The 25097-nt window shown below is 55.0% G+C and overlaps 8 protein-coding genes across 8 annotated transcripts; 4 read left to right on the plus strand and 4 right to left on the minus strand.

The window, feature by feature from the left end:
* Positions 1-427: 427 nt before the first annotated feature.
* J4E87_007295 (uncharacterized protein) lies at positions 428-1604 on the minus strand (the record flags this gene model as incomplete). The annotated part of the gene is made up of 3 exons (XM_049378891.1): positions 428-810; positions 864-978; positions 1035-1604. 3 exons carry the CDS (start codon positions 1602-1604, stop codon positions 428-430), a joined length of 1068 nt encoding a protein of 355 aa, XP_049231553.1.
* Positions 1605-3190: 1586 nt separating this feature from the next.
* Positions 3191-5133, plus strand: J4E87_007296 (uncharacterized protein; the record flags this gene model as incomplete). Its single annotated transcript, XM_049378892.1, has 4 exons — positions 3191-3621; positions 3685-4307; positions 4414-4786; positions 4962-5133. The coding sequence occupies 4 exons, from the start codon at positions 3191-3193 to the stop codon at positions 5131-5133; spliced, it is 1599 nt and encodes a 532-aa protein (XP_049231554.1).
* Positions 5134-5660: 527 nt separating this feature from the next.
* Positions 5661-9652, plus strand: J4E87_007297 (uncharacterized protein; the record flags this gene model as incomplete). Its single annotated transcript, XM_049378893.1, has 2 exons — positions 5661-7571; positions 8762-9652. 2 exons carry the CDS (start codon positions 5661-5663, stop codon positions 9650-9652), a joined length of 2802 nt encoding a protein of 933 aa, XP_049231555.1.
* A 327-nt stretch (positions 9653-9979) lies between these two features.
* MEF1 (Elongation factor G, mitochondrial) lies at positions 9980-12634 on the minus strand (the record flags this gene model as incomplete). The annotated part of the gene is made up of 4 exons (XM_049378894.1): positions 9980-10885; positions 10934-12221; positions 12287-12303; positions 12626-12634. 4 exons carry the CDS (start codon positions 12632-12634, stop codon positions 9980-9982), a joined length of 2220 nt encoding a protein of 739 aa, XP_049231556.1.
* Positions 12635-13006: 372 nt separating this feature from the next.
* Positions 13007-15173, minus strand: J4E87_007299 (uncharacterized protein; the record flags this gene model as incomplete). The annotated part of the gene is made up of 2 exons (XM_049378895.1): positions 13007-13640; positions 13690-15173. The coding sequence occupies 2 exons, from the start codon at positions 15171-15173 to the stop codon at positions 13007-13009; spliced, it is 2118 nt and encodes a 705-aa protein (XP_049231557.1).
* An 804-nt stretch (positions 15174-15977) lies between these two features.
* On the minus strand, positions 15978-18465 carry J4E87_007300 (uncharacterized protein; the record flags this gene model as incomplete). Its single annotated transcript, XM_049378896.1, has 2 exons — positions 15978-18103; positions 18156-18465. 2 exons carry the CDS (start codon positions 18463-18465, stop codon positions 15978-15980), a joined length of 2436 nt encoding a protein of 811 aa, XP_049231558.1.
* A 3392-nt stretch (positions 18466-21857) lies between these two features.
* J4E87_007301 (uncharacterized protein) lies at positions 21858-22647 on the plus strand (the record flags this gene model as incomplete). Its single annotated transcript, XM_049378897.1, has 3 exons — positions 21858-22202; positions 22258-22395; positions 22546-22647. The coding sequence occupies 3 exons, from the start codon at positions 21858-21860 to the stop codon at positions 22645-22647; spliced, it is 585 nt and encodes a 194-aa protein (XP_049231559.1).
* Positions 22648-23652: 1005 nt separating this feature from the next.
* On the plus strand, positions 23653-24893 carry J4E87_007302 (uncharacterized protein; the record flags this gene model as incomplete). Its single annotated transcript, XM_049378898.1, has 2 exons — positions 23653-24121; positions 24169-24893. 2 exons carry the CDS (start codon positions 23653-23655, stop codon positions 24891-24893), a joined length of 1194 nt encoding a protein of 397 aa, XP_049231560.1.
* Positions 24894-25097: the final 204 nt, after the last annotated feature.

Genomic DNA, 25097 nt, shown 5'->3' on the forward strand with positions numbered 1-25097 from the left:
CGCCTCTTCGTCGTCCATTTAACCATACTTTAACTTTCGGCGGCCATGCTCAGTGACCTCGGGATGCTGTACCTCGATTCTCTGCATGCCGTTGCTGCAAACCTAATCGGCCGGCGCGAGAAGGCACGAGAATGTCGTATGGGGTATTCCGACACGCACGGGCCACCTCACCTGGGTAGCATCATCTACACCGGACACTTTGGTCTTCTCGCCAAGCGTGCCCGATATCTCCCTTTGACCCGATGCACGTTTGGGATGACGCTGTCCTGCAGTCAACAGGCATCGCCAACATCACCATCGTTTTGTGTCTCTCGTCTCGAAGCACGTCATGTGTTATCTTGGCTAGCTTATGTACAACATGGGTCCGTATAGCCGTATTCGCACCGACTAGCCTCCGCACTCATCGAGCCGCTTGACAGCTTCCGCTTCACAGCTTCGATAGCGCACTAACCTCTTCCACGAAGCCTCGCTCCCACGTCTCGAGTCCTGCTCTGGGGCACCAACCCAGTCTCTTAGCGATTTCACTGCGAGTCCTGCATGTGCTTGCGAACCCCAGCTCAGCAACTTGCTCAACACCACCAGTCAAGAGTTTGGCTCCATCGGCGAGACAAACAGACTTTACCGTGTTACTCTTGACTACGCCGGCGTCGAATGCTGCATTTGCAACCGCCTGCGACACCTCGATCCACGTGTGACGCCCATGTGCGCTGAAAACAACGCCTTGTTTCCCCTTGGGCAGAGAAGCGCCTCCCTTTGACAAGATCTCCACGAGTACCAGCTCGTAGAGCTCTGCCAGGTCCTCGATATGAACTAGAGCAAGAGATCAGCGTGCGTTTGTGACAGAGATTCGGCGGTAATAGTACCGTTGTCCCACACGCCCTTGCCGTCACCGATAACGATGGCTTCCCCTTCAGAGATCGCCGCTCGGGCCAATCGAGGAACTTGCAGACTACGCTTATTCCACAAGCCCGTTCCAACCTAGACGAGGTGTCAATATCGTGCGGGGCCGCAGTTTGCGGGGAGGCGTCGCTCACCCCGTAGATCAATGGAGACATGAGAACGACAGTCTTCACGCCTGACTCGAGTCCAGCATCTATCATGCCAAGCTCCGTTGTGCGTTGAATGTACTTTTTTACTGTGTTGCGCGACTTCTCATACGCATAGATGTTGTCCCTCGAGTCGTCGAATTCCAGATCGGGTTTTGATTCAACGTGAACACCCGAGAGTGGCTGGTCCGCAAGGTTCGAGACACCTGAAGTGTGGACCATCCAAGCATCTTTGCCAGTGGACTTCTGGCGCAACGAAAGACCCTCGATAAAGGCCGCAGCACTGGCGAGATGATAACCGAGCGTCATGTTGAAGATGACGTCGTACTGACTTGCTATCTCGACAAGGCGGTCAGTATCGTCCAGACCTTCGAAGCCGATAACCTTGACCTTGTCACCAAACGCAGCGTGGAGCTGTGCAACTCTTTCTTGGCCTCGAACGAGACACGTAATATCAGCGTCTTTGATCGCTGCATGTTTGCTGCGAAGCAGTTGGTGGAGCACACTGCCCCCAATGTATCCTGTGACGCCGGCAAGCAGAATCCTTTCCCGAGCCATGATTGGAAGATACGACAACGTGATACAAGTACGAGATATCGGCGATGATGATATATTGGCGGTCCGAGGATTGCCTGGGAAACCTGCCTACTTTTGAAGTGATGATTACTAAGAGGGTATTCAGACAACGGCTGGGTCAATACTATGCACCTCGACATACCTGCTCTGCGTGGGCGAAAGACATCATCTTGCCCGGGGCCTCGCACTCCAATGGAGGCAGCGGAGTTCTCTCCGGAACTTTGCTTTGCATCGGTACTGCATTCCCGCCGTTGGAACTTTGTCTTAACAAAGTTTCGCTATTCTCCCGATACGGCCCGCTCCATCGGCATGATAACACATCTAGCTGCTGACGCGGCTGAATACAAACTCAACACCCTTGGTGACTGCACTACACAACTGTAGCATGGAAGAATTTAGAGTCATGCAGCTAGGGCAAAGTCCTTCATCTCAGACACCCATATCTCCGAATAACGCATATGGCATTCATCGGCCTCATTCAACATGATACCTCATGATAGCTGCAGCGGTGCGGGCCGAATACCAAGATCACTGCAAGCAGGCTTCCTACATCCCAGTCGCCTTGATTGTCTGGTGTTCCTTATGCGAAGATAGTTTTTGGCATCGTTCGTGTCGTTAGTATTGCGATAATCAGAGGTGACTCGTGGTCTGTGGGCTACGATGCAAAGAGGATAGACCGGATGTAATTAGAGTACGACACCACGCGCACATAGACCGTGTTGTCAGCACACACCAAGCTCTCACCGACCTGGGGGCGATCCCCAATGACCTGAACCCAGGCCCGGTGCCCAAAGTCAACACCATCCTCGTGGGGTTTGTCACATGTCAGTGGATGTTACCGTATTACGGCAACTACTTGTTTGGTGCAACAAGTGCCGATTGAGATAAGACGACGCAAAAAGCCAAGTCCTGAGCACCCAATAGCCACGGAAAACCAGTCAGCTTACTCTGACCGGCCGTCTAGCTAGCGTCGGCCGACTGCCGAAGTATCTACCTGGATATGACGAGGAACGTGGGCGAAGTCAAACAGAGAATGAAGCTAGAAACACATGCACTGACGTTACGTGCATAGGGCGAACAGTCCTTGAAGTTAATCGACACTACGCTACATCACTGAGGCTGAGATCCGTTGTATTCAACAGCCTCAAGTCTAGTCGCATTGCCGACGAAACTTGTGCCCATGATGCTTCCGGGTTAAAACTTGTCTGTAGTCTCGTTGAAAGAGTCGGTATATTCACTGAGTCATTTACCCTACTGCCGGTCGGTTTTCGGTACCAGACTTGTGGGGGTCTAGTTTACCCTCCACTGATCAGCCTGCGATCTAGCAACTAGTGTATGGCAATCGTCTGGGGACTCTGTATCAACCTAGCTTTGAGGGTCTCCAGGTTCTAACCACGGCGATCCCCAACGTGCGTGAAATTGGCGGGATCGCAGGGGGAGTGACTTCGGGAGAGTATTATAGCGATTGATCAAACGACCTGACTATAAGACGCCACTTCCACGTTAGGAGCCGTTAATCCAACGCTTCATCTCATACCTCTTCATCGTATCTACCTTGATCGCTCACAATGAACGTCTCTACTCCAACTTTTCCATGGCATCTCATGCCGACCATGGACTCTCTCCCTTCTGCAGAGCAGTTCTCCACCATCGAGATGCACCCGCGCAATATAGTCGCAAGTCTCTTGGCCATAGTGATCAGCTTTTCTTACCTTCGATCTGTTACGAAAAAGACTGGCCTTGAGCGCTTCCCCGGACCGTGGTATGCGCCCTATACGGCCCTGCATCTGCGATGGCTCTTCGCTCGTGGCACGATCCACGAATATGTCGAGAAGATGCACAAGCAGTACGGCGATGTCATCCGTTTGGGACCAAGACAGCTCTGGATATCTGATAAGGGAGCTATGAAGCAGATTCTTCTCACGATTGATCTACCCAAGGTTACCATGTATGCTGAGATCTCGAGAGACAGAAAAAGTCCCGGTCTCTTTGGAGAGATGTAAGTATCAGTCTCCCGTATTTCCTTGCGAAAACGACGGTAGCTGACGCCGAAAACCCACAGCCGCCCCGTTCCCCACCGCAACCTCAAGAAGTTCCTCAGCCCAGCTTTCACTGTCTCTTCTGTCGACAAGCTAGACACGTTCTTCAAAGCGTGCACATCGATCTTGCTCAGCAACTACTACACTGAAGTCAACAAGGCTATCGCTCAAGATGCCAAGTCCAACCCCAACGGCGACTTCGAGACTGACCTTATGCGTGACTTGCACTGTCTTGCGCTAGACATCATGGGCGAGTCGTCATTTGGTAAGGGCTTCGGGCAGATCGACAAGATCTTCGATCCCAGCAAGCTGTTGTCCGGCAGGGACAAGCGCTGGAGCAAGATTCCCGACGCCATCTTCAATGGTCAGGCGAAGAGGTATGGGTTGGTCTTTGTGAAGAGATTCCTCAGGCGCATGGGATATGAGTGGGAGGTTGATTGGCCCAAGGAGATGACGTCTGCGATTTGCGAACTCGTCGACGAACGCGCGGCAGCTCAGGGAGGACACGAGAACAGGAAACGCATCGATGTCCTCCAGCACATGTTGGACGAGGGCGCGCGACCAGACACGGGAGAGCGTATGTCGAACCAGGACATCATCGATCAGATGTCTGAGCTCCTTCTCGCTGGATCGGAAACCACGTCTGGTACGTTAGATTCGTCCATGCCCCATTGCCACTCCTTAGCTTCTAGGTTGCGGCCTTCAAGTTTCCCTCTCCACCGCGCATCATAGTAGCTAACGAGGCGCCTTAGGAACCATGGCATGCCTGTTTGTGGAACTCGCACGAACCCCCGCCGCTCTCGAAAAGCTACTCGCTTCTCTTCCCGTCCTTGGCCCCAATGACCCCATCCTAGACTCAAAGACGGTGCGCACAGACCCACAATATCGCTACCTCGAAGCCTGTCTGAAGGAGAACCTGCGTATGAACCCCATTGCCTCGGAACTGGGTCGCCGTACCACAGACCAAGGCCACAACATCAACGGCAACGAGATTCCGCCTTACACGATTGTGTCGGCCAGCTACAGAGCGCTCCATCGTGATGAGAGGTACTGGCCTCAGGCGGAGAGGTTCTGGCCGGAGCGGTGGCTGGAAGGTGAGGAAAGAGAGGACGCACCCGAACCTGAGTAAGTCGCCCTTGGTGATGAGACGAGAGATTCGATGTGGACATTTTCTAACGTGAGATTGTAGTCTGGATGCTTACTTTCCATTCTCCAACGGCCGACACAATTGTATCGGACAAAAGTATGTTACCTTCCCCCTCATCTTCTGCTGCAGCAGCGCACTAACATGCATGGCCAGCTTCGCATACGCAGAGATGCGCACAGTCTCGGCCAATCTTCTTTCTCGCTTTGCTCTCGAGGAGGCTGGATACCAGCAGATCCAACTCCGGCAATTCATCACGATGCAGTTCCATGATGGCAAGTGGAGAGTTGTGCTGAAGCCCCGCTGGAAGGATGCTGCGAAGGCTTAATGCGCGAGCTTTCGCGTCGCTACTGCAGCATGTTGGGTTGGACTGCGTTGAGCGGGAAGCACTCGATTGAAGAACAGATTGAAAGAAAGGGGAAAACGCGAAGCAGGACCATTCTCCAGTTTGAGGGCACATTCCTTTTCTCTTTTGGTTAGTGCGACTAGATAGTAGAAGGCACAATTTGATTGATTCCACCACCAACTCCCGTGCTCGTCTGCTTTCTTGCAACATGACATGGCTCTGGACTGAAGCGTGAGGCGAGCGGAGGCAGCGGAGTCAGCGGAGTCAGGCTGCATGAAGGCAAGGATATCGACCCGGGCTGTGGACAGAGGCTCGGGCTTATCTCGCAGCCTGCAGCCAAGGCCGAAGTAGCAGCGCATGCCGTCAGCGAGCGTGAGGCAGCCCTGGAGTGCCGGAGGCTAGCGCGCCGCTGCACGGGAGCGCGTCAGGGCAACTCAGCAGCAACAGCAACAGCCTTGTGCACGACACCATGGCCATGGCCACGACCCCGACCCCGACCCGCACACGACATGTCTGAGCCCCGACGGTCGACGAGGGCGCGCGCCCGCGAAGACGCCGCCCCGGCTGCCCCCGACACGCCCAACGACAAGCCCGCCAAAGCCGCCAAAGCCGCCCTGAAGCGCAAGCGGACCAGCCTCGCCGTCAAAGACGCGCCGCCCTCGACGCCCGTTGCTGAGGGCGCGCCGCTGCCCCCGCGACAGACGCTGCCCCTCCAGCTGGTCGACGGCGCGCCGCTGCCCACACTGCGCGAGCCACAGCCCCTCCACCTTCCATCCAGCGAATGGCAGACGATCCAGCAGAGCCGCGTCCTCGAGACGTCCTTCGAGCGCTCCAAGGCTGTCTGGCTGTCTGGCGCCAACTTCCGCACCTTCCATGCCCACTTCAACCAGCCCAAGAAGCTGGCCGACCGCACCGACGAGGACAAGGCCAAGACGGCGAGACAGAAGGAGCTGCTCAAGAACTTCCCCCAGGTCGGTGCCGACCGCGTGAGCGTGAAGCTCGTCATAGAGCCGCACACGCTGCCTATCCGCCTCTACGGCCCGCGCGAGGTGGGCAGACCAGCACAGAAAAAGCCTCCCGCGCCATCGCCCTATGCTCCCTGGCCAAACCACAGCCAGCCCAACCAACACACCAAATACCAGGGTGGCCAGCCCATACAGCAGAAGCCCCAGCCACGCCCACCCCAGCCCCCCAAACCTGTCCAGGCCGCGCCTCCGCCTCAGGCCCCCGCAGCCCCCGCCCCCGATCCCGTCATACACATGCTCGCCGCGAGAGCAGGAACAGATCCCGAGCTGAAGGCTGTCATGAAGATAGTCGCCGCTGGCTCGGCAAGCAAGGAGCAGCTCGAGTTCTTCCAGACACACATCAACGAATTGACGGCGATTCTGGCCAGGCAGAAGGAGGAAAAAGCGCCCAAACCAACTCCGCCAACGCAACCCCCCAAACCTACGCCGCCGCCGCCGCCTCCAGCACCGAAACACACAGCTCCTCCTCCGCTTCCCCGCCCAGTCCAGCCAGTCCAGCAGCCTCTGCAGCCCAGCACGCCCAAGCCGTACAGTCCGGTCCCGCCACAGGGACAGACGCAGCAACCCTCGCCTACACAACAGCCATATCCACCCTATCCGAACAACTTCAGCAAACCGCCGCAATACCACCCGCCGCCGCAGCTATCGACCTACAACCCACCCCCGAGGACGACATATCGCCCGTTGGTCTTCAGTTTTGTCCATGGCAGCGAAGACAAGTTTTACTTCCCTTCGTATAGTTTCATGGAATGGCTTCCCAATGGCACAGGCGCAAAGCTGTCCTTTCTCATCACCAAGATGAAGCCAAGGCCGGATCCAGTCGTCAAACCTCCGTCTGCCTCTGCTCAAAACTTAATGCCGACGCCGATTCCGACTCTCGGTACTGCGACTAATGCTATGCCTGACGCACCCCCACCGAACGCCATCATACCAACACCCAGCCCCACAAACCCTGCTTTTGCGTCCACACAACCTGCCGCATCAGCCCCCTCGGCAACCTTCGTGCCGCCTAAACCGCCCCAGCGAATCGAAGATTTCGACGAGATGAATGAGATAGACAACATTGAATTCTACCAGCCAGTTACTGTCCTTCTACTAATCGAGCACGATGAAGGCGACGAAATCGCAAGCGCCTTGCCGCGCTCGATACGACCACCGCATGTCGTGGAGAAATACATGAACGAGGTGTTTGATAAGTGCAAAAGGGCAGAGGAGACATATCTAGCCTTCAGACTGCCCAAAGACGGCGATGAGTTGCCAGAGAAGAGGATTAGGAGCGGCGACGTGACGCCTGCGGTTGCAACGCCGACTCAGGACGTCGCCATGGGAGGGATGGGTGGGTCTGCCAGTAGTATGGCAGAAAAGAAGAAAGCTGGACGGCCTAAGAAGAGTCTTGTATGAGATCGTCTGATCGTGTGCCGATATTGTGGAAATCTTGGAATAGTCTTGCGGTGTGTATGAGTACAAATGATACCCATTTCTTAGCGTCAAACTACACACATTCTGCTCCGGTATCGCGTGTCATTGATATACGGTTGCGAGATACGTGAGGCGGTATTGTCTGAAGCATGCTCTTCGTTACACATGAGATCTGGAGCTGCCATCGCTCAACTCCGATGCCAAGATCTTCGCTGCGGCCTGCTTATCCCGGTTAGATCACCCGCAGTTGCCTATCTCCATGCATCTGTGCCCTCGCGCGTTCCATTTCCGCAACGTCACCATAATCCTTTTTGCTTTACCTGAGTCCAGTGCTACGGTCGCAGTACTTTCTCTGCGTCGACATTCCCGACAGTATAAAGTATCTAGGCAGCGCAAGACCACGTCCTGTGACTGAAATCATGCCCAACCTCAAAGCCATCTTTACAAAAGCGTACTGGACATTTGCCATTCTAGGCATTGTCTGGGCCGCGTTTGTGGGCCTATTGGTCAATCCCACGGTACAAAGGCAGTACGTTTTGCTCTCATCATGACAGATGAGATGACGTTTGGAGTCGATTCTAATGTCTTCTCAGCGCTCTCTATGCCCATAAATTTCACACGGGGTTCTACCACAACGTGACGAATCCCGAAGAATTCGGCTTTGCGAGTAAGTGCATCTGTAACTCTTCCTCGATTTGTTCTATCGCTGTACTAAGTACCCATGTGTAGAGGGGCAAGTACAACCCTTTTGGCTTACTACAGCGGATCAAGAGAAGCTCTTTTGCTGGCATGTACTTCCTCTAGATGTTTATCTGGAGAATGAACATGAGCTTTTTACTGCTGCTGTTTCGGGGGAAGTTGCAGAGGAGTTGAAGGGAACGATAGGAGAGAAGCTGTTGAGCAGCGACCCGGAAAGTAGGGTTGTGGTCAACTTTCATGGTGTAGGTTGTGCTTTCTTTCGATTCTTGACTTTTGGTTTGGCATGCTGTCCCTTTCTTTCCAGAGTCTTTGGTCTTATCACATCTCAAACTCTCATCTCAGACTATATCGACTCTTCTTTCTTAGTTTTACATGGTTTCTCTCTCATTCTTCCGTCACTTCATCCACCGTTAACCCCTTTTAATATTTCCAGCTTATCTATCACTCATTCTAATCCACCCAAACAGAACGCTGGCCACATAGCCCAAGGTTACCGCCCCTCAACCTACCGCTCCGTCTCTGGCATCCCAAAAACTCACCTCGTAACCTGCGACTACCGGGGCTTCGGTCTCTCCACGCTCACACACTCCCCGCATATCCCCACTGAAAGCGGTCTAATAGCCGACGCCTTAAGCCTGATTTCATACATCACCTCGGACCTCTCTCATTCAAGCACACGCATCGTTCTCCTGGGCCAGAGCCTCGGCACCGCCGTAACAGCCGCCAGCGCGCTCTACTTCACCAATTCCACCTCCGAGCACCTCCCATTGGCCATTACATCCCCATCTGTAACATTCAAACCATCCCGTAACTTTGAAGGTTTCGCCGGCATCGTCCTAGTAGCCCCCTTCACCTCGCTCCCCCAACTCCTCAAGACCTACAAAATCGGCGGCGTTCTCCCCATCCTAAAACCACTGCAAGGCTACCCCAGGATAGCAAACTATCTATCCACTCGCATCGTCGACCACTGGCCCACCCTCACCCGCCTACGCGCCCTCATCTCCACCGCCTCAGCCAACAAGTCCGGTTTCCACATTACTCTCCTGCACGCACGAAACGACCAGGATATCACGTACTGGGAATCTGAAGCGTTGTTCCAGCCACTGGCTACGCAAATGTTGACGGAAGAAGGGGTTGTGGCGGAGGAGGAGAGGAGAACGATTCAAGGGGCGAATAGGGTCAAGAGGGGTGCTTTTGCGTATAAGAAGGTCGAGGACGACAAGGGAGATAGGATGGTGGAGTTGGAGGTTGTGAGGTATGGAGGGCATAATGAAGTGGTGGGGTGGACGCAGGTTAGTCTTGCGATTAGGAGGGCGTTTGTGAGGAAGACGATGAGGCCGGGGTTGGACGTTGAGTAGGTTTTGGAGGAAGGGGTAAGTTACATTGGTTCTACCTGGGTTTGTTGAATTGAAGAAGAAGACGGAGAAGCAGCTGGATGGAGCTGGATGGAGCTGTTGAGGGGATATCATTCGTCGTCATATGGCGGTGTTGTTTACAACATTACATGTACAATACTTCTACACCTTTCTACCAATCCCACAAGAATACGCCAGACGTCCGCCAATGTAGATAAATCGATGTATGTCATCAGCACTCGAATCATCCAGGGAGCTCGTTGTACCAACACCGAGCTTTTCCACGGTCCCTATCCTGTTTCAACTCCGATTGAGCTTAGGAGGCTAATCTTACGCATTCCTAGCCTGCTGTTCCTTCTCGTACTTTGCCACAAGCTCCTTCTGCAGCTGCGGCGGCGCGGGACTGTAATGGCTAAACTCCATGCTAAACTCCCCCTTACCCTGCGTACTAGCACGCAACTGGCTGCTAAAGCCAAACATGCTGTTCAAACTGCAATCCGCATAGACAGTAAAGTCCTCCGGACCAATCTCCGTATCGTTGATAACAGCATTGCGCTTATTCAGAAGACCAACAACAGAACCCTGGAACTCATTCGGCGCCGTGATGGTCGTCTTCATAAGCGGCTCAAGTACCTGAGGCGCACCGGCCTGGAAAGCTTTGCGGAAAGCTTGCTGGGTGGCCATTTTGAAGGCCATTTCCGAGGAATCGACAGCGTGGGTAGCTCCGTCGTTGATGATCATGGAAGTACCCAAAACCTTATGGCCGAGAAGCGGGCCCTTGGCCGTGGAGGCCATGAAGCCCTTTTCACAGGCGAAGAGGAACTTCTCGGAGATGGTGCCTCCGGAAATCTGTTGCTCGAACTTGTTCTCACCAGCAGCTTCGCTTGGCTCCATCCAGCCGACTACTCGCGCGTAATCTCCTGACCCACCACTCTGCTTCTTGAGCGTGTGGTCGAAGTTGACGCGCTTGGTCATTGTCTCGCGGTAGGCGACTTGTGGTTGTCCGGTTTCGCACTCGACGCGGTATTCGCGGCGCATGCGCTCGACATAGATGTCCAGATGTAGTTCTCCCATACCGGAGATGATGGTCTCTTGCGATTCGGAGTCGGTATGGACTCGGAATGTAGGGTCTTCGCGCGTGAAGCGGCTCATGGCTTTGCTAAAGTTGGGTGTATCTTTGGTGTGCTTGGGCTTGATTGATAGGGAGATGACGGGTTCGGGTACGAACATGGAGGTCTATCGTGTCAGCTTGAAGATATGATAACAATAGTCTTAAAGTCTTACCATGGTGTATCCAAGATTACCGTCAGTGAAGGTATCTCCAGACGCGCAGTCAACACCGAACACGGCACAGATTTCTCCAGCACCAATTTCCTGGATTTCCTCCATGTCGTTGGAGTGCATGCGCACAATCTTCGGTATCCTGACCTTCTTGTCTGACCTCGCGTTGAATACATTCATTCCCTTTCTGAGCGTACCCTGGTACACACGGATGTATGTCAATTGTCCAAAACTACTTTCTTCTAGCTTGAAAGCCAGACCGACAAATGGCAAAGAGTTGTATGATACCAGCTTGACCGGTGCCTCTGCTCGCTTCTTGTCCAGTGCCATGTTCTCGACTTCGGAGGGGTTTGGTAGGTAGTCGCAAACAGCGTCGAGCATTGGTTGCACGGATTTGTCTGCAAGCGCGGAGCCCATCATAACCGGGGTGAACTTGAGGGAGATGGTGGCTCGTCGAATCGCAGCCTTGATCTGGTGAATTGTCGGTTCCTGCTCGTCCAAGAAAAGCTCTGCGATCTCATCGTCGACATCTGCAAGTGTTTCGATGAGCTTCTGCCTCTTCTCCTTGCAGAGCTCAATAATATCCGCAGGTATCTCGTCGGTCTCCCTAATGGTCTCGCCCTTGGGTCCTTCGTTGTAAATCGCCTTCATCCTGACCAGATCCACAACACCCAAAAAGCCATCCTCGCGGCCGATGGGTACTTGGAGAGCCGCAGCCGGTATGCGAAGCTTCTGGTTGATCTGTTCGACAGCCTTCCACGGGTTGGCTCCCATACGATCCATCTTGTTCACAAAGGAAATCCTTGGAATGTTGTACCGCCTCATCTGCCTGTCGACTGTGATGGTCTGACTTTGCACTCCGCTGACAGCACACAGGATCATGACGGCTCCATCAAGGACTCGCAGTGCTCTCTCTACCTCGATTGTAAAGTCGATGTGGCCTGGAGTGTCAATCAAGTTGATGTGGTATTTCTGGTCCTTTCCTTCATCGTCCTTCTTGATCCAGTCACAGAAGGTCGCAGCAGACTGGATAGTGATGCCCTTCTCACGCTCGAGATCCATAGAGTCCATCTTGGCACCCACAGCATCTTTGCCGCGTACCTCGTGTATGGCGTTGATTCGGCCGGTGTAGAAGAGGACGCGTTCGGTGGCGGTGGTCTTGCCGGAGTCGATGTGTGCTGCGATGCCGATGTTTCGCACTCGCGATAGTCGCTCCCATTCGACAGGGTCTAGGTTCTCGACGATTTTCTCTTGCGTCAAGGTAGAGGGGTCTTCCTTTGCTTGCTCCAGCCTATGACGTTCAATCAGCCTTCCATTGCTCTCTGGCCGTCACAGAACAAACATGGCAGCACATACACTTGCGCAGCCGCAGACTGCCATCTTCGTTGTGGCTTCGTGGTGTGGGCCCCTATCCATGTGTCTGTCTTGGTGCCGTTGGTATAGGGCGTGCGCGTTGCCGCAATGGTCGAAAGAGCGCATCGTGAAGGCGTCGCAACCGAGCGTGCTGAAGAGCGAAGACTGCTCGTGGCAAGTGCTTGCGCCCGGAAAAGAGACTGAACCCTCATCTTGAACAAAGGGGCGACGCGGGGTCTGCTGTCGCTTCGCAATGTCGAATTGCCCGCCAGGAAAAAGTTGGGCCATCGGAGTTTCGGCGGAGGTGCCAGTCACGTGTCGACGTGTGCCCGCCCACCCTACCATAGGCATTGCACGAGTGGACAAGTAGACAGAAAGCCATCTTGGAGTGAAGAATGGGATTGTAATCTAATAGTGATGTCTGCCAGATTCTGCGAAGCCTATCGCTAAAGAACAACTATGCACGCAATAGTCCTATCCAAACCCACCTCCGCTCCATGTCCTTAGGTATCCGCCCAAATATCAGTTACGCCAAACAATCGCTCCAGAAAATGCTGTTGAGAAGTGAAAGAAGATGGGAGCCATACAGCTCCGCGCACATAACATCGCCCATAGTTGTGCAAGATGGCATGGTACGGCAACCTAAGACTTGACCAAGTGTTGCAGGAATACATACGATTTGAGAAATGTATACGCCTAGGTCAGAGGCATAATGGCCCTCGTCTACCGGACCGTCTCCTCTGGGAAGTTGGGTGTCTGGAGTTCTGCAACTGACGAGTCTACCTCTTGAACTGGAGTGGCTGGTTTGTGCGATTCGTGTGTTGGCTCATTGGCGATAGGCTCCTCGGTTGTCCGATCGCCATGTTCAGATTCCTTTGCGGGCTCATCTCCATCCTTGTGCTCCTCAGAATTTCCGTTCGTAACCACTGCTCTGGCCTTGGACACGACCTCTTCCGCCTTCTTCTTCCCCTTTTGTAGAGTGCCGATCTTGGAAGCGGCAGGAGCCTTACGCGGTGGTGATGACGGCTTTTCATGGGGCTTATCGTGTGTCTTGCTGGAGCTGGCGGCCGTGGGTCGCATCATGCGCTCGAGGAAGCCTCCTTTAGGAGCAGCACTTGCGGTTGAGGTGCGCGATTCAGGTCGTTTGGGCGCAGGGGGTGCGATGGAAGGGCGCGAAGTCTTTGGTGCCGGGGCCTTGGGTGTAGGACGGGTGTTGGTGGAGGGCTTGCGTGTGACCTTGGGCTCCTCGCCATGTTTGGCAGCCGAGGCAGCCGTCGGCGCAGTCAGACGGGTTGGTAAACCGACTGGACGAGTAGGAGACTTTGGGGTTGGCTTCTTAAAGCCTGTTGGGGACGTGCTGTAGCGTTGTTAGCATTGGCGCATTGTCCCACGTGGCTCTGTCATACCTTTTGCGGGGGGCGGAAGTGGCGGGCTTGGGAATGGCAGGCTTCTTGTTCTCCACAGGTGCGGCTGCAGGCTTGGTCTTGGAGGCAGCGGCAGCAGTGGGTGCCGTCGCTGAGGACGCAGATGTTGCAGGTCGCAGAGAGGTGCGGCTGGTCTTAGCAGTTGGAACCTTTGCGGCTGGAACCTTTGCTGCGGGGGCCTTGGCAATGGGGGCCTTGACAGGCTCCTTGGGGGCTGCGGGCTTTGTGGTCTTTGCAGCTGGACTAGGCTTGATGGTGGGTGCGGCCGTCTTGGGTTTCGTAGGGGTCTTGGGTGCTGCTTTAGGTAGCGGGCTTTTGGCAGGGGCGGCGGGAGCCTTGGCAGGTTTGGCAGTCGAGATGGCAGCGGGCTTCCTGATCTCGGGCTTCTTGAGCCCAGGAGTTCCATTGGCCTTGGCCTTGGTTACAACAGGTGTGGCTGCTTCTGAAGCAGGTTCGGTGCTCGGGGCCATTACTGCTTCAGCCGGCGCAGGAGCGGTCGCATCGGGAACAGCGGCTTCGTCGGCAGGCGCAGCAGGTCGTAGAGCGAGCTCCTCTTGAGCACCCGTCACTGCCTTGTCTGTATTCTCGGCGGGCTGAGCAGCGGCTGGGGCCGGGGCAGAGGGCTCCTCGGTGGCAGCAGCTTCAGCTTGCACAGCTTCGGCTTCCTCTGCAATGGCAGCTTCCTCGACGACAGCGGCCTCCTCTGCGATGGCGTTCTCCTCAGCAACAACGGCGTCGTCATCGACGGCAGCGTCCGGCAGAGCAGGCTTGTCTTCGTCCACGACAGCCTCCTCGGTGGGCGCGGCAGGTCTCAGGGCGACATCCTCCTGCGCGCCTGTAGTAGCCTTGTCCGGGTTCTCGGCAGGCTGGGCAGGTGCTGCTTCTGGCGCGGGGACTGGCGCGGTCTCGACAGCGCTCTCGGTGGACTCGGCTGGTGTCTCGTCGACTGGCACTTCTTCCAGCTCCGGAGCCGGCACAGCGACGTCGGCGGCGGCAGACTCCGGGAAATCGGAGCCCTTCATGATGGAGCCCAGGTTGGGCATGTTGGTGGGTGTGTCGTCGCGGATGGGCGGCGCAGGCATGGAGGACTCGCGCGACGCGACGGCCTGCTCGGGCACGGCCTCGGGGATGGCGATGCTCTGGCGGCGCTGTTCCTTCTCCTCGCTGACGACCTTCTTGAGCTCGGCCAGCTCGTCGGTCCTGTCGTGGCTCACGCGGAAGCTCTCGCGGCGGGTCGCGTTGACGCTGTTGGAGGGCGTGCCCTTGGTCTGGCCGAGGTCGGTCGAGGCGTGGGCGGGCGTGGGCTCGACCGAGACAAACGAGGCGCGCACCTTGGACTTGGGACGCTCTTCGCCGCCGTCGGTCGCGGCTGCCGTGTCTGTCGGGGAGCGGCCGCGGGGCTCAGGCGAGGCAGCGGCGTTGCCGTTCTCGAACATGGCGCGGAGGTTGCGCACGCCGTTGGACATGGCTGCAGGGGGACGAGGCGAGCGTCAGTGGTGCTGGGGCGGCGGGCGTGGGAGCAGAGGGTTATAGGATACGTGGGAGATGGCCGTGGCCGCGCCTGAAACCCGGCCAATTTGTTTATGTACACGCAGTGACGGCGGCGCGACAGGGTTCTCGGGCGTTGCACAGGGAGGCTGCAACTTACAACAATGGACAATGCTAATCAACTCGCGTTCAGGAACAAGGGCGGTGACAATGGGGAACCCCTGGGGACGTCGGTCGAGCAGGAAGGAGTCGCTGGTGCTCCCGAGTAACCAAGACAACTGCCCAAAGCATCATAGCTCCAGTGACGTCTGGCCTCGCCCTCGCCCTCGCCCAGCACAGCACAACAGTGCGCACTGCACATGCATTGTATAATCTTTCATTTCGACTCCGCATTCAATCCTCAGCCCCTGGAAGCCTCTCGCTGCACATCCGCCAGTCCTCCCTTCACTGCACACACCGCTCATTGTAAATGCCGCATCGTCTGGCAGCCGACAACGACTATCTCCGTCGGCACCACGAGAGAAAAAGAAAAAGGCTCCGATGCCATTGGCAGCTGCACGCGAATGCCACGGATGAAATGTCAGTGCCACGCCAATCATGTCGCATACGGGCGCAATTCCCTCGTAATTTCCTGGCTGTGGCCAATCAGCGATGATCCTCCTTCTCAATCCTCGTCGAGCCCGCACCTAAACACACGTGACGCATAGAGCAGCGCTTGAACAGCCGGACATGTTGGTAAAGCAGGATCGAATGGGTATCGAATTCAGAACATTAAACGCAGTTTACACAGGACTGTCCAAATCACCCTCACAGCTTCCACTCGCCGTCCCACACCTCAGATGCAAATCATCCGACGCAGCACCAATCCAGACTCCATAATCACCGCCAACAGCAGGAATCACCCAGTTCTGCGACACTACATCCCACACACTAAGATCCTTTCTTGTGACCCTCAGACTAAGCGTCTGGCTAGCCCCGGCCTCCAGTTCCCTCGTCTTTTCAAAGTCACGAAGCTGAATGACGGGTGTGTCGACTGTGCTCTCGTTGGGGAACTGGATGTACAGTTGTGCGACGGCCTTGCCCGCGCGGCTTCCCGTGTTGGTGACGATGACGGTGATGTCGTATGCCGTGTCGAATAGAGCGGGGTTTCCTCCTTGTGCGCCACCAGCTGGTAGACCAGGTTTCTGCTCGTTTGAGTAACCCGTGGGGTATGGGTATGTCGAAGTCGAGTTGCCAATCTTGGCTGCGGCATCGGCATCGTTCTTGTCGAGCCACGAGTAGAGGTAGCGCCAGATGCGGTTGAAGTTCTCTGGCCAGTACGCCTCGGAAGCCGGAGGCATGGCGGTTGAGTAGGTGGGTGTCTCGCCCTTCGCGGGACGAGCTGGCGGCGCGGCTGTAAGCCGAGTTACTGGAGTAATGGTCGCGTTGGCGAATGAGAACGACGTGTAGCTGAGTCCGTGACCGAAGGCGTACCGAGGTGTGATATTGGCCTTGTGGAAGTGACGGTAGTCGATGTAGAGACCCTCGGTAAAGGTATCCTGTGGTTGCCCAATCTGATATCCGACAAGGCTCAAAGACTGGGGGTAATCATCTTCGGAGTTGGGGAGAGTGTACGGCAGATGGCCTGATGGAGACACATCGCCGTAGAGAACCTGCATCAGTGAGTCTCCTGCTTCTTGGCCAGGCAGATGGGCGAAGAGGACGGCTTTGACCGAAGGTAGATCGTGCCATTGATCCATGAGAATGGGACCGACGGTATGTACCACAACCACAACGTTGGAGTACTTGGCTGCTACGTCCCTGATAAGCTTATCGCCATTGTGCCATAGGTTAAGGTTCGAAGAAGTCCGATCTCCTGGGTTGTTCTCAACAGTGATATAGTTTTCGCCAGAGTCTGCAGTCACAAAGACGACGGCAGTGTCGCTCGGCGATGGGTTCGAGTTTCCTGGGAAGGAATCCGTATTGAAGAACTGATAGTTGGCGCCACGGGTCTTGAAGCCGTCGATCGGGCTGTTCATGTAGGGGTATCTCGCTGAGCCAGATCCCCATCCCATTCCTAGTGTGCCTTTGTTGCATCCTTGGTCCGCGCACGAGTTTATCCCGTCGGGGTTCTTCTCCGCGTCTGTGCCAAAGATCTTCAGGGTACCGTTGGAAGACAGAGGTAGCAAGCCGTCCTGATTCTTCAAGAGTGTGATAGCATCGCGGGCCACTTCACGAGCGACCTCTGCATGGTTGCCCTGAACATCCACAAACTCATTCACGATACCTTGAGGCGAGATAAGAGCGCCTGGATAAAGAGGACCCTCGGCGTTCTGAGTGTTGGCATCGAAATTGGGTCGCGGGTAGTCCTGGTCCTGGCCCATCTTGAAGTAGGTGGCAAGAATGCGTGTGACAGCATCGTTCAAGCGGTCCACTGGGAGAGATCCGTTGAGAATGGCACGCGACTGCTCGTACATCCAGTAAGAGTTGCCAAAGAGTGGAATGGTGTGGATGTCTCCAGGCATGGACATGTCAAGTCCTGCGAGCGCCGAAGCGACACCGGAGATCTGAGCAAGCCAGTCAGACATGACGAAGCCCTGGAACCCGAGCTCCTCCTTCAATATACCGTTGATCAAGTAACTGTTCTGCGAGCATGCACTTCCGTTGACAGCGTTGTAAGCAATCATGACGGCACCAACGCCGGAACGTACACCCTCAGCAAATGGCCAAAGATAGAGCTCATGAAGCGTGCGATCGTCCAAATTCGATGAAATGCCAGGCTTGACCAGGTTGTACATGCGGTACTCTTCCTGCTCGTTTGCGATCAGATGCTTGATTGTGGCTATGACGCCCGTGCTCTGGATGCCTTCGATGGAAAGAGCTCCACCAAAAGCCTGGAGAACAGGATCTGAGCCGAATCCTTCCCAGTCTTTGTCTCTGTTAGCTCAAACATCAAGGCTGGCTTCTGTTGATGCACTTACTTCTACCGCCACGCGGTTTACGTCCTAGCGGACCGACCGACGGTCCGAGATGAACGTTTACTCCCTTGCCACGGAACTCTTCGCCGATCGCAACACCACGACGATAGAGAAGATCCTTGTCCCATGTGGCTCCCACCGTGATGCCGGCAGGGAAGGCAGTGTTGTGATCCGTGTTTCTGACACCTAGAGGTCCGTCCTGCAAGCAGAGCTGAGGGATGCCTACTCTTTCTGCGCTGCCTGTGTTTCCGACGCATCTTCCCATGAAGATTCCACTACCGGCTGTGAGGTTGGTCTTTTCGGCAAGTGTCATGTTCGAAACAAGAAGAGATGCCTTTCGGTAGCTCTCAGTCCAGTCCGATGCCCATCCTCCATGGGGAGCTATGTAGAATCAGTATCGCTATGCTCGGTACAAAACTAGTCGGTCGATGTTATCTCCGATAACTTACCTGGGTAATATGGTGCCGCAACATATCCAGCTGGAACAGGATCACGTCGCTGAAGAGCAGCACCAGCGGCGAGTGTAGAGAAACATAGGACAAGAGAGGGAATCATGATGAAGGAATGACTGTAGATCAGCGAGTGAGCGTCAAGGAGGACGGTAGCCTACAACTAGGCATGGGAAGGAGATCACGGTCCTTTGTATAAAGAGCCCCTGCTTGAGCCAAATCCAACCCCGCAACACCAAGCCGGTATGGATATCGCATTTCTACCAAAACTAAGCGTGCACTAGCCATGGTGTTGTATAGTGATAGACACGGTGGGTAACGCGCATGACGGAAACAGGCATAAGACCGAGTAGTATTGTCGTGCGTCAAGGCTCAATGCTGGGGTCAAGGATTTAGGCCGGCTAATGATCGGATGCTCAAAAGGCGCATGACAATCTCGGAAGGGACTGCAGCTGTTACACAACCGCTAGGGGCAGCGCCATACGCCTGAGACAACCCAACTCTTCTTAACAGAGAAAGTACAAAGAGAAACGTCCTCGCTCACGAAGAAAAGTACATGCCTAATGTATATTCAAAGTGATTGGTCTTGAATCGATCTTTGTATCTCGTGTAGAGTGCTAAGTTCAAGACTGGGGTACAAAGTCGTTGTATTGCCAAGCTGGCGGTCTCCTACAAGCTGCCTGTATAGGTGCACCACGATCCGATCTGATCGAGTGTAGATTGCGAAGGCTTTGTCCAATGCGCCACGTGCAGCCATAGCAGTCATGCGGCACGTTGCGTCGAAGCCATGATCGTAGCTGAATGTATTCGTCTTCAGCCACATCAACGGTCCCATCACATGTCAAGATACCCGTTGGCTCGGACAGTGGATGAAGGGGTTGCGGGGTGGAGATGAAGACGACAAGGAGGATCGTGATGATGGACAGGGGCAAGGCGACCTCGGCTGCACTGGCGTATCCCCTTTCTGCTTCCGGCACACCCATCGAGCTTGTTCTCCGCCAACCACCGCGCGTGTGGACCTATGATCTCATGTTCAAATCACACCGGCATTATGCAAAGTAGCAGGTACCGAGATGGAGTATTGGATGCGATCTTAGCATACACCAACCGGGCTGCTGGCTCGACTCGAATCCGAGTCATCGATCAAGGCCCCGGGGCAAATCTTGCCGAGTAGGGAGACAACTGAAGCGGTGCCGTGGAAGAGTAACCTTGCCCCTTTGAAATGCTGAGCGGTAAACACAAACCCAATGTTTCGCTTCACAAAAATGAGCACCTACGACGTGATTATCAAATCATCAGACGCCAGAGGTACTCAAGTCATGAGAAGTCGCCCAACCGCCTGTGGCATTGAGGCTCACAGGCTGGACGTTTTCGAATGTTCGTGCAACGAAAGCAAAAGGCCATAGCGGAACTCCAAGTTCCGCGAATGACTTGGGTCTGGTAGCTATGCAAGCCCGAAGTTGATCCGACATGTTCAGCGAGTTGGGGACCAAGCGAACGCGCCTGCTACGATGGTTGTAAAGCATACAGTATACTCGGAGAGGACCTCGGGACCATCGGGGCACACGACAGTTGGTTCAACAGAGTGACCAGCTGGGTGGGTACCGAAACACATTCGTTGGGGTACTGAGCAGTTGCTATTCTTAATGGACCATACCCAACTTCGATCCAGAATGTTTATTGCTATTCTCCGGGCACACGGTGCGGAGTGCTCTTTCCGCGGTTTAATGGTGAATGAATTGCAATGAGTGACGATGTTGGGGTGAGGAGGCTTGGTGCATGCTGTTTATCGATTCTGGTGAGTTCGGATGCCGAGGTTGGGGCTGTGTGAAAGGCCACCTGGGCACGCTGCAGCGTCAGACGAACGCTTCTCTGGTACGACATGACCGCTTGTCGAACCGAGAAATTCTTTGTATGATGCACTACCGAAACGCATTTTCTAGTCATCTACGGCTTGGCTATGCCCTTACTTAGAATACCTACATAGTAAAGCGCGGCATTGCTGCACCCACACAGGTCTGCGTTGCAGGTGCCGTCGAATCCGATGCAGCTGCAAGCGACGCGGTACCGCACTTGCGAAACACTGCTACAGCACGTCAGGCATTGATCTCCAAAGCTCCAGTTCGTCAGAGGCACAGCAACGGCCGGCAGCAGTTCGCGGGCGCTTCTCATGGGAGCCTTGGACAGAACGTGCTTTCGGTTCTTCCCGCGGTCCCGCTGTGATGTGAATTCGTGTTTGCTGAGACCCACAACCCACACTCGCCCATCCAGTGGCCGCGCCTGTCGTGAGCGCCTCGCGGGCTATCGGGCGGCCGCATATTCTTTTTGCGTCTTGAGGTCGGCTATTCTCAAGCCCTCCAAGGTTCCCTTGAACTCCCTGAGCTCAGTGCGCCGTTTCGAAAACGTCTTTGGAACGGGTTGCTGACCTTCCACTCCACGTTTCTGCACATGCATCTATCTGCAGGTCCCCGAGCTCAGCCCTACTGATTATTGATGACTACGACATCCTACAGGTGTTCGACCAGATGAGGCACCCCTTGCCCTTGTGTCGCTTGCCAAGGTCTTTATTTGGGCCCTACTTATGCGCTCGCCGAATCAGATTAGCCGCCCTTTCCCCTCCATCGCTGCCCCTCCACCACTCGCCAGCGGGGATATTCTTAGACACAGCCGCATCAGGGAACACAGTGGGATATTCTCAAACAGGCGCTTCCGCTATAGTCCCCCTTCCTTGTTCGAGGGACGAACCGCTCACGGTTTGTGCTTCGGCCATTCACAGGCCCAATTTGGGCCTGCCCTGGTCCCTTTTCATGGCGCTTGGAGCCACGACCCAGTGAACAGCCTCCTCTTCGCCTAGTCGCACATGCCGTTCTCGGTAGATGAAGATCGATCCGGCGATTACAGAAACATGTCCTGGTTTCAAAACAATTCTCCGAGTGGCCTACTGGTCTTTGTCGTGGATGGAGGCTCTGTATGCGGCTCACTGTATAAAGATGTTGGCCATGCCCCCTTGATAGAGCCTCAGACAATACAGACCCAAAGGTACGAACAGCAGTTGTTTCATTTCTACTCGCAAGGATATCTCCTACCTGTCGTTCCTCATCCGTCACTCTCGTTCGCCTACGCCAACACTCCCCTAATCATAATACGCTACTCGGTCGCTTCCATTGCTCTCATCTTCCTCCTCGCCGCGTCTTTCCTATCTCCATTCTCGTCATCACTTTCTTGTCCTACTAGTCTTTTCATTCAACTGGTCAACATGCCTAAGATTGAAAAGGGCCCGGCGCACCGCCTTTCCGTGTCGACCGCATCGGCCGCAGGCGGAACTCGCAGTTCCTCTTGGTCCGCTAGAGATGATGAGACGCTCATTCAGGCCAGGGCTCAAGGTCTCAACTGGAACCAGATTGGACCGAAGCACTTCCCTTCCAAGACGCCAAATGCCTGTCGCAAACGGCACGAACGGTTGATGGAGAGGCAAAATGCGGAGCAGTGGGACGGCGTGAAGCTGGACGTACTAGCGCAAGCCTATATGGAAGTTCGAAGGGACATGTGGAGCATGTTAGCTGCCCGAGTTGGAGAGAAATGGCAACTGGTAGAGACAAAGGTATGTCATGCGTGATTTCGTACTCTTTGAAGCACCTGGTGTTGACTCTACTCAGTGCATGGAGAAGGGTCTCAAGAACCTCACTCAGGCCTTTAGGTCGGCACAAAAGAAGCTCGAGAATGGTACCTACCACGACCATGAAGATAGTGGCGTAGGCATTTCTGACCTGGAAGAAGAACAAGAGGATCCCCATGTGGAAATGCATAGCATGTCTACGATTCCCGAAAATCATTACTCCGCATACCCAAGCTACCCGTTACATCAACACCAACATCAGCAACGGGTACCGAGCATCCAGTCTATGCTGCAGCCAATGCCACAACACCCACATCACATGCAACAGCCGATGCAACAACAAATGCAACAGCAAATGCAACCACCGATGCAGCAGACTATGCAGCAGCCCATGCAATACGCTTCGCATCACCTCCCGCATCAGCAATAATCTCGCAGTGTCATTGCCAGCCGGCTGACTCTTTCTCAATGTCTCATATCTGTTTTACATCTCGTTGTCACGATCGCTACGAACTCTCAGCTTACCTTAAAAGCGGCAAGCAGTCTCTTTTTGTCCCAATACCCCCCCATTGAAGACAGTCGATACCACGGGCAACCTCTCTGGTGGCTTTCTCAGGCACGCATCACCTCGATGATGGATTATAGCCAGTCGTACTGGCAGTCACCTTATACCCCTTGAACCTACGACATTCGCACGGAGGACTGTAATCAGGAAGGAGGAGCCGGACATTCATTCCCATCTGGACCGGGTATGCGAGGAAGGCTTAATTGGCGTTTTTCATTTTCGAAGTTTCCAGTACATGCTTTTCATGGTAACACTTGGGCATGGAGAGGGCCCTTATCGATGATGTAGCCATATATTTCTTGTCAATGTTACATTTTTCATCCCTTTATTCCACGTCGCGGCCATGGTTCGCAATGGCTGTCATACTGTCACACATCCGGAGCAAGTCCGATCCGTTACTGAACATATCTCAGCCTACCAGCAATCACAGAGACTCGGCTGCATCGATTTTGTGATCGCCCACGAGTCATGACAGTAGCCCTCATCGAGCGCTTCATTCTCAAGTTTGAGCCGTTGTTGTGACAGCTACAGCACAGCCCCCCACATGCACTCAGCCTCACACTGCACCTATATTCTACCCCACCCCGCAAACTCCCAATACAAACTCGCAGCACCTTGCAGCCCCCAAATATACGTATTCCTGCAGCGGCACGATAGCTATCCGTCGGCTTACCACGCGACAAACTCGTGCGCACGCGCGGGCTAGCAATCCATCTCGGGCCCCGGACCTCGATGGTGCCGCGCTAAAAACGTATCATGACATAACCACCGTTTTGGCCGCACGCGCGCTTGCTGGCCCCCAATCCGCCCTTTGGCTTCTGCGAAGGTGGACGCGAGAAATTACAATGTTTGAGCGTGTGCGATTGCGCGATGCCCCGAGCCCCTCTGCTTCGCGTTCCCTATACCGATCCCCTCCCGGCACCTAAGCTGATTCCCGCGAGCGCGACGACGGCGAGCGGTGCCATCGCGGCTTTGGTCGACTTCTTGTCGCCGTCCCTGTCCACGTCCGGTGCGCCTTCGAGGGCGGCGCAATCGAGCTTCTCGACTCGGCTTGGTCGGGGCGAGCATGCGGGCAAGACGCTGCTGCTTACGGGGGCAGGTATCTCGGTAGCGTCTGGCTTGGCCGATTACAGAGGCACAAATGGCACCTACACACTGAACAAGACGTACCGGCCCGTCTACTTTCACGAGTTCTGTGACAGCCACGAAGCGAGGAAGAGGTATTGGGCGAGGAGTTTCCTCGGCTGGACGAACCTAGAGAAGGCCAAGCCAAACAAGGCCCACGAGGCTTGTGGCGAGTTGGGGCGTATGGGTGTTGCTGGAAGTATCATCACGCAGAGTAGGTTCTCCCTGGCAAACGTCACAGCATGCTAACGAGTTGAGCAGACGTAGACTCGTTCCACCCAACGGCGCACCCCGACCTCTCCACCATCGAGCTACACGGCTACCTGCGCAACCTCGTCTGCCTCACCTGTCGCAACGAATATTCGCGCCGGGCTTTCCAGAGCCAACTCACCACCCTGAACCCCTCCTGGGCCGCTTTCCTCGCCGAGATGATCGAATCGGGCGCCCTAGACACCGAGAACCCCGACGAGCGCCGCAAGAAAGGGCTCAAGTCGAACCCAGATGGTGACGTCGACGTGCCCAACGCCCCGTACACCACATTCCGATACCCTCCGTGTCCGACGTGCTTGGAGAAGCCGCCAAAGCGCGCAGACGGAGGCAAGGTCCACGTACAAGTCGACAAGGATGGCGCCTGGGACCCGGCGAGCGAAGGCGGAGTGCTGAAGCCTGCTGTCATCATGTTCGGCGAGTCTATACCCGCTGCCACAAAAGTCGCTGCGGAAGAGGCAGTCGATGCAGCAGGCAGGATACTCGTCATTGGAAGTAGTCTTGCGACGTACTCTGCCTGGCGGCTAGTGAAGAAAGCAAAGGACATGCAGATGCCGATTGGGATACTCAACATGGGTGGTGTCCGGGGCGAGGAAACCTTCTTTGGAAACGTCGCGGACACCAATACTGGCCGGGAAGCTGCGCGCTTAAGTGAGAATGCGGAGAAGGTTCTACCCCAGGTTGTGAGGATACTGCAGGAGATGAAGGAGACGAAGTAGAACATGTACGAAAGATGACGAAGTCAACACTGGCTCGGCAAGATACCATTGAGTCAATACGGTAATCAAGTTTGCCGTGAAGGCCGCCAAGCTAGCTAAACGATGCGCAGCATTCTAGGTATAACTTCCCATCCAACTCCAACGTTGCGTAAATGTGATATCATGTGATGAAGCAATTCATCCATCCGATGCGCGCCTGTACTA

Source organism: Alternaria ethzedia, assembly GCF_023757985.1.
Source record: "Alternaria ethzedia strain BMP 0044 chromosome Unknown scaffold_19, whole genome shotgun sequence".
Classification (NCBI taxonomy): Eukaryota; Fungi; Ascomycota; class Dothideomycetes; order Pleosporales; family Pleosporaceae; genus Alternaria; species Alternaria ethzedia.